This window comes from Alternaria metachromatica (assembly GCF_023757995.1).
Source record: "Alternaria metachromatica strain BMP 0045 chromosome Unknown scaffold_46, whole genome shotgun sequence".
NCBI classification, from domain to species: Eukaryota; Fungi; Ascomycota; class Dothideomycetes; order Pleosporales; family Pleosporaceae; genus Alternaria; species Alternaria metachromatica.
In genome coordinates this window covers 52,591-66,527 of record NW_026055537.1, presented here as the reverse complement: position 1 = coordinate 66,527, position 13,937 = coordinate 52,591, and the positions used below count along the sequence as shown (strand labels likewise).

The 13,937-nt window shown below is 52.3% G+C and overlaps 4 protein-coding genes across 4 annotated transcripts; 3 read left to right on the top strand and 1 right to left on the bottom strand.

Annotated features, from left to right (window-relative positions):
• Nucleotides 1–614: 614 nt before the first annotated feature.
• J4E83_010513 (uncharacterized protein) lies at nucleotides 615–1,568 on the top strand (the record flags this gene model as incomplete). Its single annotated transcript, XM_049337394.1, has 1 exon — nucleotides 615–1,568. The coding sequence occupies one exon, from the start codon at nucleotides 615–617 to the stop codon at nucleotides 1,566–1,568; it is 954 nt and encodes a 317-aa protein (XP_049183479.1).
• A 2,525-nt stretch (nucleotides 1,569–4,093) lies between these two features.
• J4E83_010512 (uncharacterized protein) lies at nucleotides 4,094–4,824 on the top strand (the record flags this gene model as incomplete). Its single annotated transcript, XM_049337393.1, has 2 exons — nucleotides 4,094–4,101; nucleotides 4,167–4,824. 2 exons carry the CDS (start codon nucleotides 4,094–4,096, stop codon nucleotides 4,822–4,824), a joined length of 666 nt encoding a protein of 221 aa, XP_049183478.1.
• A 996-nt stretch (nucleotides 4,825–5,820) lies between these two features.
• On the bottom strand, nucleotides 5,821–8,132 carry J4E83_010511 (uncharacterized protein; the record flags this gene model as incomplete). Its single annotated transcript, XM_049337392.1, has 2 exons — nucleotides 5,821–7,988; nucleotides 8,042–8,132. 2 exons carry the CDS (start codon nucleotides 8,130–8,132, stop codon nucleotides 5,821–5,823), a joined length of 2,259 nt encoding a protein of 752 aa, XP_049183477.1.
• Nucleotides 8,133–11,219: 3,087 nt separating this feature from the next.
• On the top strand, nucleotides 11,220–12,255 carry J4E83_010510 (uncharacterized protein; the record flags this gene model as incomplete). Its single annotated transcript, XM_049337391.1, has 2 exons — nucleotides 11,220–11,672; nucleotides 11,800–12,255. 2 exons carry the CDS (start codon nucleotides 11,220–11,222, stop codon nucleotides 12,253–12,255), a joined length of 909 nt encoding a protein of 302 aa, XP_049183476.1.
• Nucleotides 12,256–13,937: the final 1,682 nt, after the last annotated feature.

The following is a 13,937-nucleotide window of genomic DNA, read 5'->3' as shown; positions in this document are numbered from 1 at the left end:
CCTGGAACGATACAAGCCCCGAGTGGACTGGTAATGTGAGCTACTCGCCCTGTCATGATGAGGGACATCACCGAACCCTTCAATGCAGGGTCGTGGCTTACCTCATTCTTTTTGCTACTCTGCGATGAACCTTGAAATCTGCAGGGTCGTTCGTTCATCGTATTGGTGTTCTCGTTGTAGAAGCACGTGCAAGGCTGGTGAGGGCAGGCGTGGTTACATAAGCGGGGCACGAGCCATCTCAGCCGCTGGATGACGTAGAAGCTTCGAGAAACATCGCGAAGCTTCACGCGTCTTCCTGACAAACCTCGAAGCATCACCAATCGTCGCGCATCGTCTACACTCTTCCAGTATCGTCGTTGTCTTACGGAATCTGCATTGCTCATCACCGCGCACGCAATCGACTGCTGCCTGCGACACCTTCATCATGGCTATAAATCCATGTCTTTCTGCTCTCCAAGAGCCCATCATCAATTCGAAAGACCAACACATCTACAGATCTACGATCTACAACTACTCTTGAGCTTCACTACCACTACACTATTCTCTTCATCGACCAACCAGCCTCGATTCTCGAATCAAGTACCCCAGCAATGGCGTTCATCCTCACTCCACGAATGGCACCCGCCTACGAGGCACAGCAGTGCAACCCCTTCGGCTTCTGCGCCCCGGTATCACGACCAACACACGGCTACCGCGTCTCTCGTCCCCAGCCTCGCCGCCCACAATACTCGCCCTACAACAACTTCTTCAGCCAGGTCGATGAGCTCCTGAGAGAGATCGACCGCGAAGCACAACGCGAGGCTGAGCGCAAGGCCCAGATCGAGGCCCACCGAGAGGCACTACGCGAAGCTTACCGCCAGCGACAGCTGCAGCGTAAGCGCGCACTTCGAGCAGACTTCCAAGTCAATCAGGTCGAGCAGGGATGGCAGGTGGATGGAGACATCCAGGGCTTCAAACAGGACAACATCAACATTGAGGTTATCGATGAGCATACGCTGAAGATTGCTGGTAACACCCAGTGGCAGTCGGAGAAGTCGCAAGCTCAGCCACAGCTACCTCAGATCGAAGCCCAGCCCACACCTGCCGCTAGCATTGAGCAGCCTGCCGCGACACAGTCAGAACCAGAAGTCGAGACCACCACCGAGACCGAGTCTCCTACCACTCGTGCCGCTACACCCGACAGCGATACCTCATCGCACAAGTCATACCAACCCACCGTCGAAGACGACTTCGAAGACCTCGCCGCTGACTTCCCGTCATCTCGACCATCATCTCCCACCCAGCCACGCGAACCCAAGGGCAAGGAGAAGGTTGTCGATGAGCCTAAGAACACCGAGACCGCTGTGGTAACCCAGCCACAGCCCGAGGTACCGGTCCAGCAGCCTCAGCAACAACCTCAGGAGCAGTCCCAACAACAAGAACGCGTTCACGGCTCCTTCGAGCGTACCTTCAGGTTTCCTGAACGCATCGATGTCGCTAATGTGAGCGCTAGCTTCAAGGACGGTGCGCTCAAGGTGACTGTGCCTAGGGCGCAGGTGATGCAGGTTAGGAGGATTGCTATCTTGTAAGTGGAGGACAATATGAGTGAGGAGGAGTAATGGCAGACAAAGGCATCAGTGCAGACATGGTAGCATATGCATGGACTGGAACAGGAACGGTTTTGTAAGATATTTGCACACGGTGCTTAGACATCGGTTATGAATCAATGATTGTTTAATTCAAACTTCTCATCACATTTTCTGTCTTTCCGCTGTTGTACACTCATGCTGCTAACATCATCCACCACCACACTTCCCTCTGCATCCTCTTCAACCGTAGCTGGACTGTCCTACAACATCAAAGCAACAACCCCCAAAGCCGCGACTACAACACCACCGGCCTCGCCGGCGCCGATAGCAACAGCCGCGCCAGTTGATGTCGCGTCAGTCGACTTCGCTTCAGTAGCGGTAGTCTTCGCCTCCGTCTTTGTGGCCTCGGATGACATGGAGGATACGATGGACGATATGGCTGATGAAACCGCCGATGATGCGGAGGCGGCGGGGTTACTGGGGTTGGGGTGTTAGTGGTGATGTAGAGGTAAGGTTTGACGAATGAGATGGACGGTAGTGTATGCATGGGAAGTTACTCACGTTTCCGCTGCGAGCGCGAAGCCGGCGAGGGCGGGGAGGATGAGGGTTGAGAAACGCATGGTGTTGACTGGTGTTGGATGTTTTTGAAGTCGTTGTTTTGTGCGTTCAGATGTAGTATCGTAGAATCAGTATTTTCGCAGTTTAACAAGACGAAAGAAAAGTCTACTTCTACAGCCCAGTCACGGCTTTATGTACCCTACACCTGTCACCACTACCTTGTACAAAACCCCTGAGTTTGCGTGGTACATCTCATTCCGATCACGAAACCGTCCTATCTCTCACGATCACTAGCATTTGGTGCGTATACCCCTTGCTGTGCCTAATCGTGGCATTGTTGTGGCTGATAGGTACGTATCGGGGTACCAATTCCTGTAGCCGTCTTGGCTGAATTGACTACGTGATACAAGAGCTACTGTGATGGGGCAGGTATATAGAGGTTCGCAAGCTTTGTGGCGGGTGATACCATGGAGCCGGGTGTAAATGGTTTTGTCCTACAAGGTGCGGATGGTATACGAGTTTTGGGGGTTTGGTGCGAGTGAGCCACAGCAAAACTATTTCAATCATTCCGCATACGAAAGTACGATTTCGATGATCAGCTCAAATTGACATCAGACTCTAGTCGAAGTCATAAGCACTCTTTTCTTCGCGGGGAGGGTGTTGACGATCTGGTCGCGACGTAATACCTAGGTATATATTATTCCTTCGCAGGGCTTTCCGCTCAAGCCTGAAGTTCTTTTAGTATGTGACTTTGGTCATGTCCACTACATTGTTTGATGCTGTTCAGATCTTTGTGCATGGGCTTCCTTGTTCTAAGCCGTGATTTTCTGTCATTTTCGTCACATTTGTTACAAGATGAGATGCCGTACACACATCTGGAAGATTCTGGTGGAAGGGAGGCCGCAATGAGGGCTTCATCATCTTGGTTTTCTGGCGCTAGGCAAGGCCGTGCTAGCTTATATCCGGACTAGCGCCGTCGATCTCTCGCTCCGGGTCCCCTTTGCCATCCGACAGGAGCTCCTGCCATCGCTCTCCACCTCTTCTCTACCAGAACAACAAACGCAGCTCCCGGCTACGTATATCGAGGGGCTTACCAGCATGGTTGCCAACGCGTGTCTGTTCATTAAGGACTCAGCTCGCCACTTCCATCGAAGGGGCTTACTTACAGGCATGATCACCAACGCGCGTCTGCACAATCGGGTCTCAGCTGGCCACTCGTTCTGCCATTGGAGCAACCTCGCATCAGAGCATCAGGTTTTGCATGACTGAGCGAGCGATGCGCAGCTGGCCATATCGCCCAGCTTCTGCCCGTCAGCATTATATTCTGTTCTCCCACTCACTCATGCTACTAAACAGTAATTCTTTCGGGCGACATTTGCCAATATCTGGTTATGGCAAACCCGCTTATCTATCCAAATGTACTCACAGGACGTACCATCCGCCTACTTACTGTGGAACCAGACGACCCATCGGCCCCGCTGCGATGCAAACTATCAGAAACATGTCTGGACACGACTCCGACCACTTACAACGCTCTGTCATACTGCTGGGGGGCAAATAATTCCCCCGTCTCAATTGTTTGCAACTTGCATGCCCTCTCAGTAACACCAAACCTCCATTCCGCCTTACACGAGTACCGTCGCAGGAGAACTCAAGCACCTCTTTGGGTTGATGCAATATGCATTAACCAGTCCAACATCTCAGAACGAACGTCTCAGGTCCGCATGATGGATAAAATTTACACTGAAGCAGAATGCGTGGTCGTGTGGTTGGGAGACGCAGAAGCGACAGACGAGCTAGCGCTGAATTTGCTGAAAGCTGTCCAGGCGCGTTGCGCAAACTTCGAAGACACTCCAGATCTGTCGGCTAAAGAAGTCGCCTTCCACTGGGATGCATCGTTATCCAAAGTGACACAGGAGCATTTTAACGCATTGGCTGCATTTCTCCTACGGCCATGGTTTAGCCGTATGTGGATGTACGTATCACATAAGCTTTTTGGAACCTGCGTATGATATCAAGTTCATGTTGACATCTCGGCAGTATTCAAGAGGTTTTGCTCGCACGCCAGGTGTCAATCTGGTGTGGGCCAACTACGGCAAATGAAGATTTCCCGGTCCTTGAAGCGATCGCGCGATGGTCAGACATGACAAACTGTGTTCACAAAACCCTAGCTGCTGTAAGGGCCATCGAGGACGTCCACGTGCGCCGGTCAGCGAGTTTTAAGCTGCTATGCGCGAGTGTGCTATTCTCGATCAAAAAGGCACGAGACAAGGCGGAGATTGGTACCCTGAAGCTTCTCATAAATACCCGCTGGTTCGATGCGACGGATCGGCGAGACAAGGTTTTTGCGCTTGTTGGCCTCACAAGCGACATCAACCAGAGCTTTGTGGACTACTCCAAAAGTTACGAAGACCTGATGAGGGACCTGAACCTCATGCTCCTAGAAGGCAGGATCAAGCCTACCTGGGGTAATGTGTTGGATGTGTTGTCATTGATTACACGTGAAGAGGTCGACGAAATCGCAGAGCCAAGCTGGGTGGTAGATGTTTTCAAGCCGCAGAACTTCGAGGGCTCGTACACGCCTATTATGGGTGGATATCCCTCTCAAGAGCCGCACATTGAACGCAAGCCAGAGCTTCGCTTTCTTGAGGAGTATGGGCCAGAGGTAAGCTTCACCTACACACAAGCTTCTCTCTGAACTAAGCATCTCACTAGTGTCTCCATATTCGCGGTGCTGTTTTCGATATGATCACTCATATGGCTCCGTTTCCAACGTTCTTGCGCGAAGGCGGGTCACAACCAGTCGGAGCCTACGACCTGCAAAACATATCTGCTTATCAGGACTGGCTTCGGCGCGTGGAAGTAACACTGAATACGCAACAAATAGACGTCAGTAATGCTGACAGCATCTATCAACCTACTGGCGAGTCCCTCCACGATGCGTTCTGGCGAACCCTATGCTGCAATCGCACATGCGTCAACGCACTCAAGCCTCCCACTGATGGAAGCAGCTATCGTGCGTTTCTCATCAATCTAGTCCATCTAGAAATGAGCCCCGTGTTTGCCAAGATACAACGCTGGATCCTTGGCGTCGCTACAGCGTCGTCTCCAGCCGTGGCATACTACTACCGGGGCAGGAACTGGTTCTTGCGATACGCTTTACCGCTCGCTGTTCCTCTCTTTGCTCTTTTGTGCAACAATGCTTGGAATAAGGCATGGGCTTCTTTCCAAGACCATCTGCATATCAAGCAAAGAGACTTTCAGACTTGCCATATGGCATGGATGTGGGGGCGACAGTTTGCCATCACCGAACAGGGGTTGATTGGGTTGGTGCCGGTTGCAGCCAGGGTAGGGGATAGTGTTGGTTTCTTCGCAGGGTGCAGAGTTCCGTATGCGTTGAGAAGACGTGGTGAGGGGTACGTTCTCATCGGTGATTCGTATCTGCATGGAGTTATGGATGGCGAGGGGGAGAAGTTTGAGACCGAGATGCTGAAGATAATGTGAGATGGCATTCGCTTTGAGGGCGCAAGTTGGGAGATTCACGATGACGAATGTAGTGCAGAAACGCTCGAAATGTGATTACATTACATTAGATTGCTAGATTATGTATGAGATACTGTGTTTCAGTGTGTGATAGGATGTTGAAAAGGGAAGATGAAGCTCGAAGGAGCTGTCAACGTTTGAGGTAAGTTGGTTAGACCTCAGAGCATACATGCCACTCCCAGCCTGTCTTCGTACAGCAGTCGATGCGATCGAAGTCCTTGGCAGAGACACTTCCAGCACCGGTAGTATCGAAAGTAATTTCCTGGCCTTCGTGGACGTTGGTGGATCCCCACTGAGCGAAGACGACGTTCTTGCCGGCACCCTCAACAGAGATGGTGCGTCTGTTATCAATTTGGCCTACAGTGTCGAAGACCTTAGTGGTGAGAACACCAGGCTTAGCCTCGTCGAACATGGCCGTAACGTGGAAGCGCTCATGACCCCACATAATAGTACCCGCAAACCAGGAGAAGTGGATCTTGCGAGCGCCAATATCGCCATCAACACGGTAGAACATACCGTGTCTCCAGCCTCCGTAGATGTAGAATTGCTCCGCGAAAGCATTGAACACGTAATCTCCCACTGTGATGACACCCCCGGTAGTGATGCCGATCTGCGTGGATGAGGTTTGGAAGATCTTGACAGCGAAAGGCAGGTTGAGGGTGAAGTATTCGTTGAAGTAGGGGCGGTCTGCGGGGCCGGGTACCATGGGCACGCCCTCTGATGGGTCGCCACCAGCGATCCTAGTGTAAGAAGGGGCTGTTGGTCTGGGTGCGGGAACGTTGCAGGTGCTTTGGACGACAACGACGGTCTGGAAGTCCTTTGTCTCGGTCGCAAATGAGGTCGCGGCAGTATTAGTAATGGTTTGAGTGGTCGTGACGGTGCCGGTGGCGACCTGAGAGCAAGCTGCTGAGATCTTGCTGGTGGGCCAAGCTGCGATAGAAGCCGGTGTTACGAGGTCACGCTTCTCAACGGCCCTGTTGAGCTCTGCTGCCATGGTATCGTTGAGCTTTGGGATGCTTGGGTCGTCCTCGTGCGAGAGAGTCTTGACGGCTACGATTGCGATCTCGTAAGGGTCGACAACGACGTCGTTGGTCACTTCGGTGCTGTTATCCGCGCGTCTGGCGTGTCTTCCGTTGAACTTGGCTGCCGTGACGATCGCAATTCCAGAGGTGGAGGTGCTTGTCACTGTCCTTGTGATTGTAGCGGTCTGGGGTGCTGGTGTAATAGTAGCGGTAGCGGTTGCAGTCGCAGTCGGCTGAGTGTAGCCAATGTAGCTGCTGCAGAACTCATCGCCGCTTGACTTGAGGTAAGAGATGTCGCTGGGGCAGACAGGTACGCCATTATCGCTCTCATCAGTGAAGCCAAAGCTGTACTGAATGGTGTAGTGATCGTCACCGCGGTATTGGCCATCGTTCGTCGCGAAGGAAGCATCCCACTCCTGAGTGTACATGGAGCAGTATTGACCCTGCGAGACACCGTTCTTGAGCAGAATGTAGGTGTTGAAGTAGCGGCACAACTGCGGCTTGCCATCGGCAGGTGAGTGTTCAGTCGCCCACTTGTTCTGCTCTTGACAGGCAGCTGCACAGAGCTTGGCATCGAATGCGGGCTGGACGAAGAGCTTGTAGCCCATGTAGGAGCCTTGCTTGTTGCAGTCAAGAGGCGAGTTGGTTGCACTGTTCTTGAGCTCGACCTGCTTGTAGCCCTCAGCAGACTGTGTTGTTAGAGACGAGTAGCCGTTGCTTCCAGCGATGGCGACTTCAAACTGTTCTCGCCACTGTCCGTTGTTGTTGGCAGTGTCGGTGTAGACTGGTCCGCCCCAGAATGAGCACTTGATGTTGGCAACAGCTTCGGGGTCTCGGCATTCAGGTCCTGGGTTTGCCGAAGGGTCGCGCTCAACATAGATGTTGAAGCCGAGACATCCATCCTTGGAGTTACACTCAGATGCGCAGTGAGAGGGGTCGTAGGTCTCGACTACCTTGTAGCCAAGGTATCCGTAGGCACTGCTAGCACCCTGCAAGTTGGTGAAGGTGTTGAAATATCCAGAAGGGGTGGAAGCACCCTTCGCTACAGAGGCAATTTTGGAGTCGGCGCGGAACTTGCTAGCAGACGACAGATCGAAGCCGTAAGTGTTGGGGTTGCTGGGCTCAGGGTCGCAGGCTCCACGCCTCAGATGCTTCTTGATCTCCGGTACGGCCGAAGGCTCAGACACAGGCTTGACATCGAGAGGATCAGCGACGACCTCGGAGACGACATCCGCAATAGCCTCAGTTACTTCGAAAGGAACTGCTTGTTCCTTCAAGCCGGGAATGATGTTGATGACTGGGTCTTTTTCTAGTTAGCACGATACCAGTCTTTCATCGAAGAGATCATACCAGGCGTAGCATCAACTCCAGCGAAGTCGATGTCTTGAGCTCCGACCACGGCGAAGGCCGCAACGGCAGAGAAAACGTATGAATATTTCATTATTAAAGATAGTGGGTTGCTCGAGCGTAAAGAGTGACTGAGCGGGTGGGTGAATGAGTGAAGAGGCTGCTGTTGCTGCTGGCTATACTTCCTGTGCCTTTATGAATCTTTATATGTCCATGATGAGTCCTTGCAAGAGTTCGTCCTGACTACGATCCAAACAGATTTACGCCATGCAGGACGGAGTCGCCGCAGCTGAAGCATACAAATATCATGGCTTTCTCGAGGCGTAGCTGAGTGAATCGAGCAAAATCGTGCCACATATCGAAATAGGCTGCTCGAGTACCACAAGAAGGTAAGTCCTGACGAGCCACTTGACTCGTTCAGTCCCAACCTCGCGTAGTTTTGGTCGTTCTCAAGCCACACATCGAGAAACATACCACTTCTGCTTCCGACGTTGAGGGGCGCCCGTAAATTTTCGATCTAGCCCTGCATCTTGCAGAGCCTCGCAGTCCAGAACATGCACGTGGGATGCCGCGTGCGCTGCAGGCTCGTGGGGGATGTGAGGATTGAAGCTCGCGTGCGAGCGAGACCCGCAATGCCCCTGGCGCGGGAGGCACTAGCGCCGCCTTGGCACATCGTCTTGGTACCTGGCAGCAATTCTCGTCGAAGCCGAACATCAAAACAATACCCGCAAAGAACAAAGACCTCTCAGTCGACAGCAAAAGACATCCAGTCGTCCCTTGCAATTGACGCCTTTCAGTAGACAACGTCTAACAACTGCACTGGCGGCACTAGCATGGGCTGCGCGCATTCATTTAGGGTGCGACTCCGTGAAGGGTGCAGCTAACTCACACTCAATCGTGAAGTCTGCTTTAGCTTCAACAGAAGCAATGGTACTAATTCGTATCCGACAGCTTTAGCTCTTGGCGTGATCTCCACGTACCCAAATCGATATCCGGCGGCGGCTCGCTAACGATCGTGGAAATTTGCCCCTGCCTCAAGGTTCCGTAGCTTGCGCAGGGTTCGGAAGTTCCTCCATCTCCTTACCTTCCCACCCAGCAACCCGTCAACAAACCTGGGGAGTCGCTCTCATGCCCTGCTCTTCGCTCTGGAGACCGTCGCGACATTGGGAATACCTTCTCGCAACTTTCAGAAGCTTCCGGTGGTCCCGCTGCGCTCGTCTGAAGTAACATGCCCCCTCACGAGCGATCAAGACCAGCCAGTCCGGAGTGAGCAGCTGTGTGAAAGCAACGCCTGCCCATCATATACTGTTCGCGCTTCTTCCAGGCCACCGTCTGATACCTGGGCGTTGTTCAATCGTGCGTCGCGATTCGCATCAGGACTGGCACTCCCATAGTATCCTCCCGAGGTCGACCGGCGACAAGATGGAAAGCCTGGTCGCCCTAAGTAGCCTACGAAGACCTCGCATCGCATCGCATCGACCATATATGGCCTTTTCGAAAGTGTCATTCCTGTGTCCTGTTTCGGCGATCTTCGAGTGAAACGGCGCGCTAGAGCTAAAACTTCGGTCCGAGCACATCATGGCTGTTACAGAGACTCTGAAACTACTCATCAAGGGCAGGGCGATACTAAGAAAGCCATCAGCGCTTCGCATGTTCTGCATCAGGCCATTGAATGCGCATTGTGGCGGAGCTGTCAACGTCTCGCCACAAGCTCACAGTTTGTCTGAATCGTCACGGATAACGGCACCACTAGCAAGCATGCGCGGTGTGCTCAAGGTCGCGCAGTCTTTCCTTCAAACACGACACTGATCTTAGGGAGCCTCCTACTATCGGAACATTTGCATCGGCAACTGGCCAACTCGAAATCTACAGACTTTCTGCACGCGCTCAGACGACCTCTGGTAGCGCAGACGCACGATATGAAAGAGGTTTCTCACTATTGAATGCCGGCGGTTTATCAAAATTACCTGGGGTAAATCCCAATAAACGTCAGCTTGTCTATACACTAGTTTATAGTCGCTGTACTGTAAAGGAGGTACTGTTCACCCAGGGAGTGTCATTTTACGTTTGGCTGTGGGCGGGTGATCAGCCTAAGCGTACAACGCCAGTCCTGTGCACCGGAACCAAACTTTCGTAAGACCAGGATTGGCCTGAGGCACGTCGCACACCAACGCAACTGGATTACACATGTGGAAATAGGTCGGTGGTACAAAGTTTTGCGGTTCCAACAACTGAATTCACGCAGGCGATCGATGCGATAGCAGCGCATCAACAGCTCTACACCTCCATGGAGGGAGGCAGTGTTGCAATCTCTCCCAGGATCCCGGCATCACTTGCCACGCGTCGCCTTCAAGTGCGTCCACAGGAGCAACCTGTATACGACCTCCGCGGACTGAAGCTTCGTGTTTCGCGACTAATCCTCCGTCATACCTGCGCACTGCAGCATCCCATCCCACGCTTGTGCACCCACACTGGAATTTTGACAAGCATCTTTGCGCAACTATCGCTTTGACATTGATTAACATCTTCTCCTGAAGCCGCCACTAGGGGGCGAAGCACGCGTCTGGAAAGTACTATGGAGCGACCAACGTTTCGAACGACCTGTCAAAACAATGGCCGTGCCTGACTACTGGCTCCACGCTTGGCAACGCTCGAACTTCAATGCACACCATCTTCGCAGGAATCGCATTCATTCTTCTCAAACCGACAGTGAGGCTATTGACGCGTGGTGAGATGGGATTCCTGTGTCATGGATGGCTCCCAATAGCCGACTCATTGTCTACTGCTGCACCACGTCGAGTCCAGTAGCGCTCGGGAAAGATGATTTATCTTGACGACGAAGACAACCCTCATCACTTTTGAGTTGCTGTGGCGCGTAGTCAGACGACCCTCGTGATGTTTCTCGGTTCTAGCTCCATCGTGCTTTGACTCTTCAATCTCGCTACAACCGGCACACCAGTCGGAACGCACATCCCGCTAATGCATCAGCGCTTCCTGGCCTGGCGCGGTGCATGGATCCCAACTCCAACAACAGGCTCGTGCGGATCCAAGCAGACAACGTTCAGCCCAGGAGGACGGAACCATGATCTCTCTCAGGTGGGCACGGGAGCACGGGTCGCACAGGCGAATATGAAAATCGGGAGTGCCCACCTTACTCCTCCCATTTCAGTGATCAGATATAATGGCTTTCGAAAAGCACGTCGTTTCCTACAAACAGAGATCATCTCTTGCCATTGTGCTTTCACCTCCCATTCCTTTGAGGCCCTTCTCTTCTATCACTGCTGTTAGTCACCCTTACGCCATGTTCGACCACGACAAAGAGAAGGACTCCGGTCTGCCTTTCCATGAGCCTTCCACGGCACCTCCCTCGGAAGACCGAAGAAAGCATCACTTCCTACGGACCGAGGCCACAGCCTTCTTGGGAGAGCTTATTGGCACCTTCATATTCCTTTCTTTGGCCTTCACTGGTACTCAAATCGCGCTCAATGCTGCCGGCACCAACGACTTGACCGCAAGCTCAAATCCCATACCGGATGTGGGAAAGCTCTTGTACATCGCCTTCGCCTTCGGTATCTCTCTCGCCATCAACGTCGCCATCTTCGCCGACATCAGTGGCGGTAAATTCAACCCAGCAGTAAGTTTAGCCACGCAGTCTGTGTTCGTATGACCCCGGCACTTGGGTAACACCATATGCAACATCGGGAACACATACAGCCTAAATATGCATGCAGTGTAACAGACACTAACGCGGCTCTTGACAGGTTACTGCCGCCTTATGGCTCACACGAAAGATCCACTGGCACCGCGCACTCCAAACCATCATAGCGCAAATGATCGCCGCGATAGCCGCAGCAGGCTTCGTCTCCGGCCTTTTGCCTGGCGAACTCACTATCGACACCAAGCTCGACGCCTCGATCTCCGTAACAAGAGGTCTTTTCCTGGAAGCTTTCGTCACCGCGCAACTGGTCCTGAGCATCCTCATGCTGGAAGCCGGGTCAGCGAAACCAATGTACATCGGAATGTCACTCTTCATCGCCGAGATATGCAGTGTCTACTTCACCGGTGGCAGCTTGAACCCAGCAAGAAGTTTCGGTCCTGCGGTCGTCGTTGGTTTCACCAGCTACCACTGGATATACTGGCTAGGACCTATGCTGGGCGCAGCGGTAGCGAGTGGAGCTTATGCACTCATCAATTTCGTACGGCGGGAGCAGATATAACATATCGCAGCGAACGACGTAATGAACAAATTATCTTTCTCTTTGTTGGCTGGTACAGCAGTTTTGGGGTCGATGCAAGTCATCGGGGTTTGAGTCCCACGGGTGGGACGGACTATGTGGGCACAGCTTGCTCTCTCCTTTGTCACTACTTCACTTCCCGGACTATTCTCTAGCCGAAGTGACGGCTCTGGTATCTGTTTATTAATTGATATGACATTCTGTTACCTTCTAAAATCGTCGCGATGCAATTCTACACAAGGTGAAGTGGAGAATGCCTTGATGAAATCTTGATGGAATGGTAGCAAAGTCTGACACTGCTCGCTCACACTTGAGCGCATTCCATGGGTACCCATCACTCCGGGAAATTATATGTACGACTATGTTTTCGGTTTCCAGTAGCTCTCTCAATCCACAAGACATACAAACAATTACTGAAGTTGCCTCGAGCTACAATTGCTCACAGTTAAAGACGCGGACACCACATCATGGAGATTACAACAATAAACCAACAGCGCTCACCATTTTTACGTCTACCTGGGGAGCTACGAAACGCCGTGTACGCGCACATCTTCGGTATCGACGACATAGTAGTCGTTCAGCGACATCTACACAGCATCCATCCACACCAACCCACCATCGGTCAGTGTATCCATGTCCTTGGGATCTGTCGCCAAATCCGGGCCGAAGCCACACCACTTCTCTACTCCAAATCCATAATATCAGTAGACGAGGTTGCGGATCTAAAAAGGCTCGCTACTCTCACTGGTCATGAAGCCATAGTGCATATCATCATCCCTTGGAGAACGGCTTGGACGTTGGTTTTGTCGAACAACAGATCTTCCGGACTTGCGGATTTGGGGTCACAGCGCAATGCTATACTTTCTTCGTTCAAGGGGCTTAGGAAGGTGTCGATTATGCCCCAGTACCACGAGGTAGATTCGAGGGACGTGTTCCTGGCTATACGAGAGCCATTCAACGATCATGAGCTAGAAGTTGTTTGGTGGCAGGAATCGATACATTGAGATGGATACAAGGGTGATTAAAGTGTAAGAATGAAGCATCTTGAGTGATGCGCGGAGGTATACGACAAGTTGTATTGTATTCCAATGACCAAACGCTATGTGATCGCGCTGTCACTCACCTTCACCTGGTCAGCTGGTCAAAGCGCGCATGTGGTGCCTTGTCCGCTCTAGCGTGTTGAAGACCTTTTTGTTCCTACTCACCACCAAGTCCCCTGCCACATTGCTCACAGTCACAGTACTCCCATTTACTATACCCAGCCATCAAGGACAATGGATCGCGAGGCCATGTAAGTAATATCATACGATCATGAGCCTGTGATTTTTGTAGTGGCGTCACTGACAGAACTGCTAGCACTGCCGCCAACCAGCTCAGATCTCCTCTCCTCCGACTACCGGGCGAGATCCGGAATCGCATATACGAATACGCGTTTTGCGGTGAAGATCATACCGAAAACGCCCTTCTCAAGACGTGCAAGCAGATCGAGCACGAGTCAAAGCCAATCTACTACTCTCACCTTACCCTTTCGCTCACGCGTATCGGTGATATCAGACCCATAATTGCTAGAGTCAGACCAGAACTACTCGCGATGGTTAAGTCTTTGCGTTTAGGGGCCGTAACGACGAGAACAATGGCGATCACAAGGCTTCGAGACGCAGCCG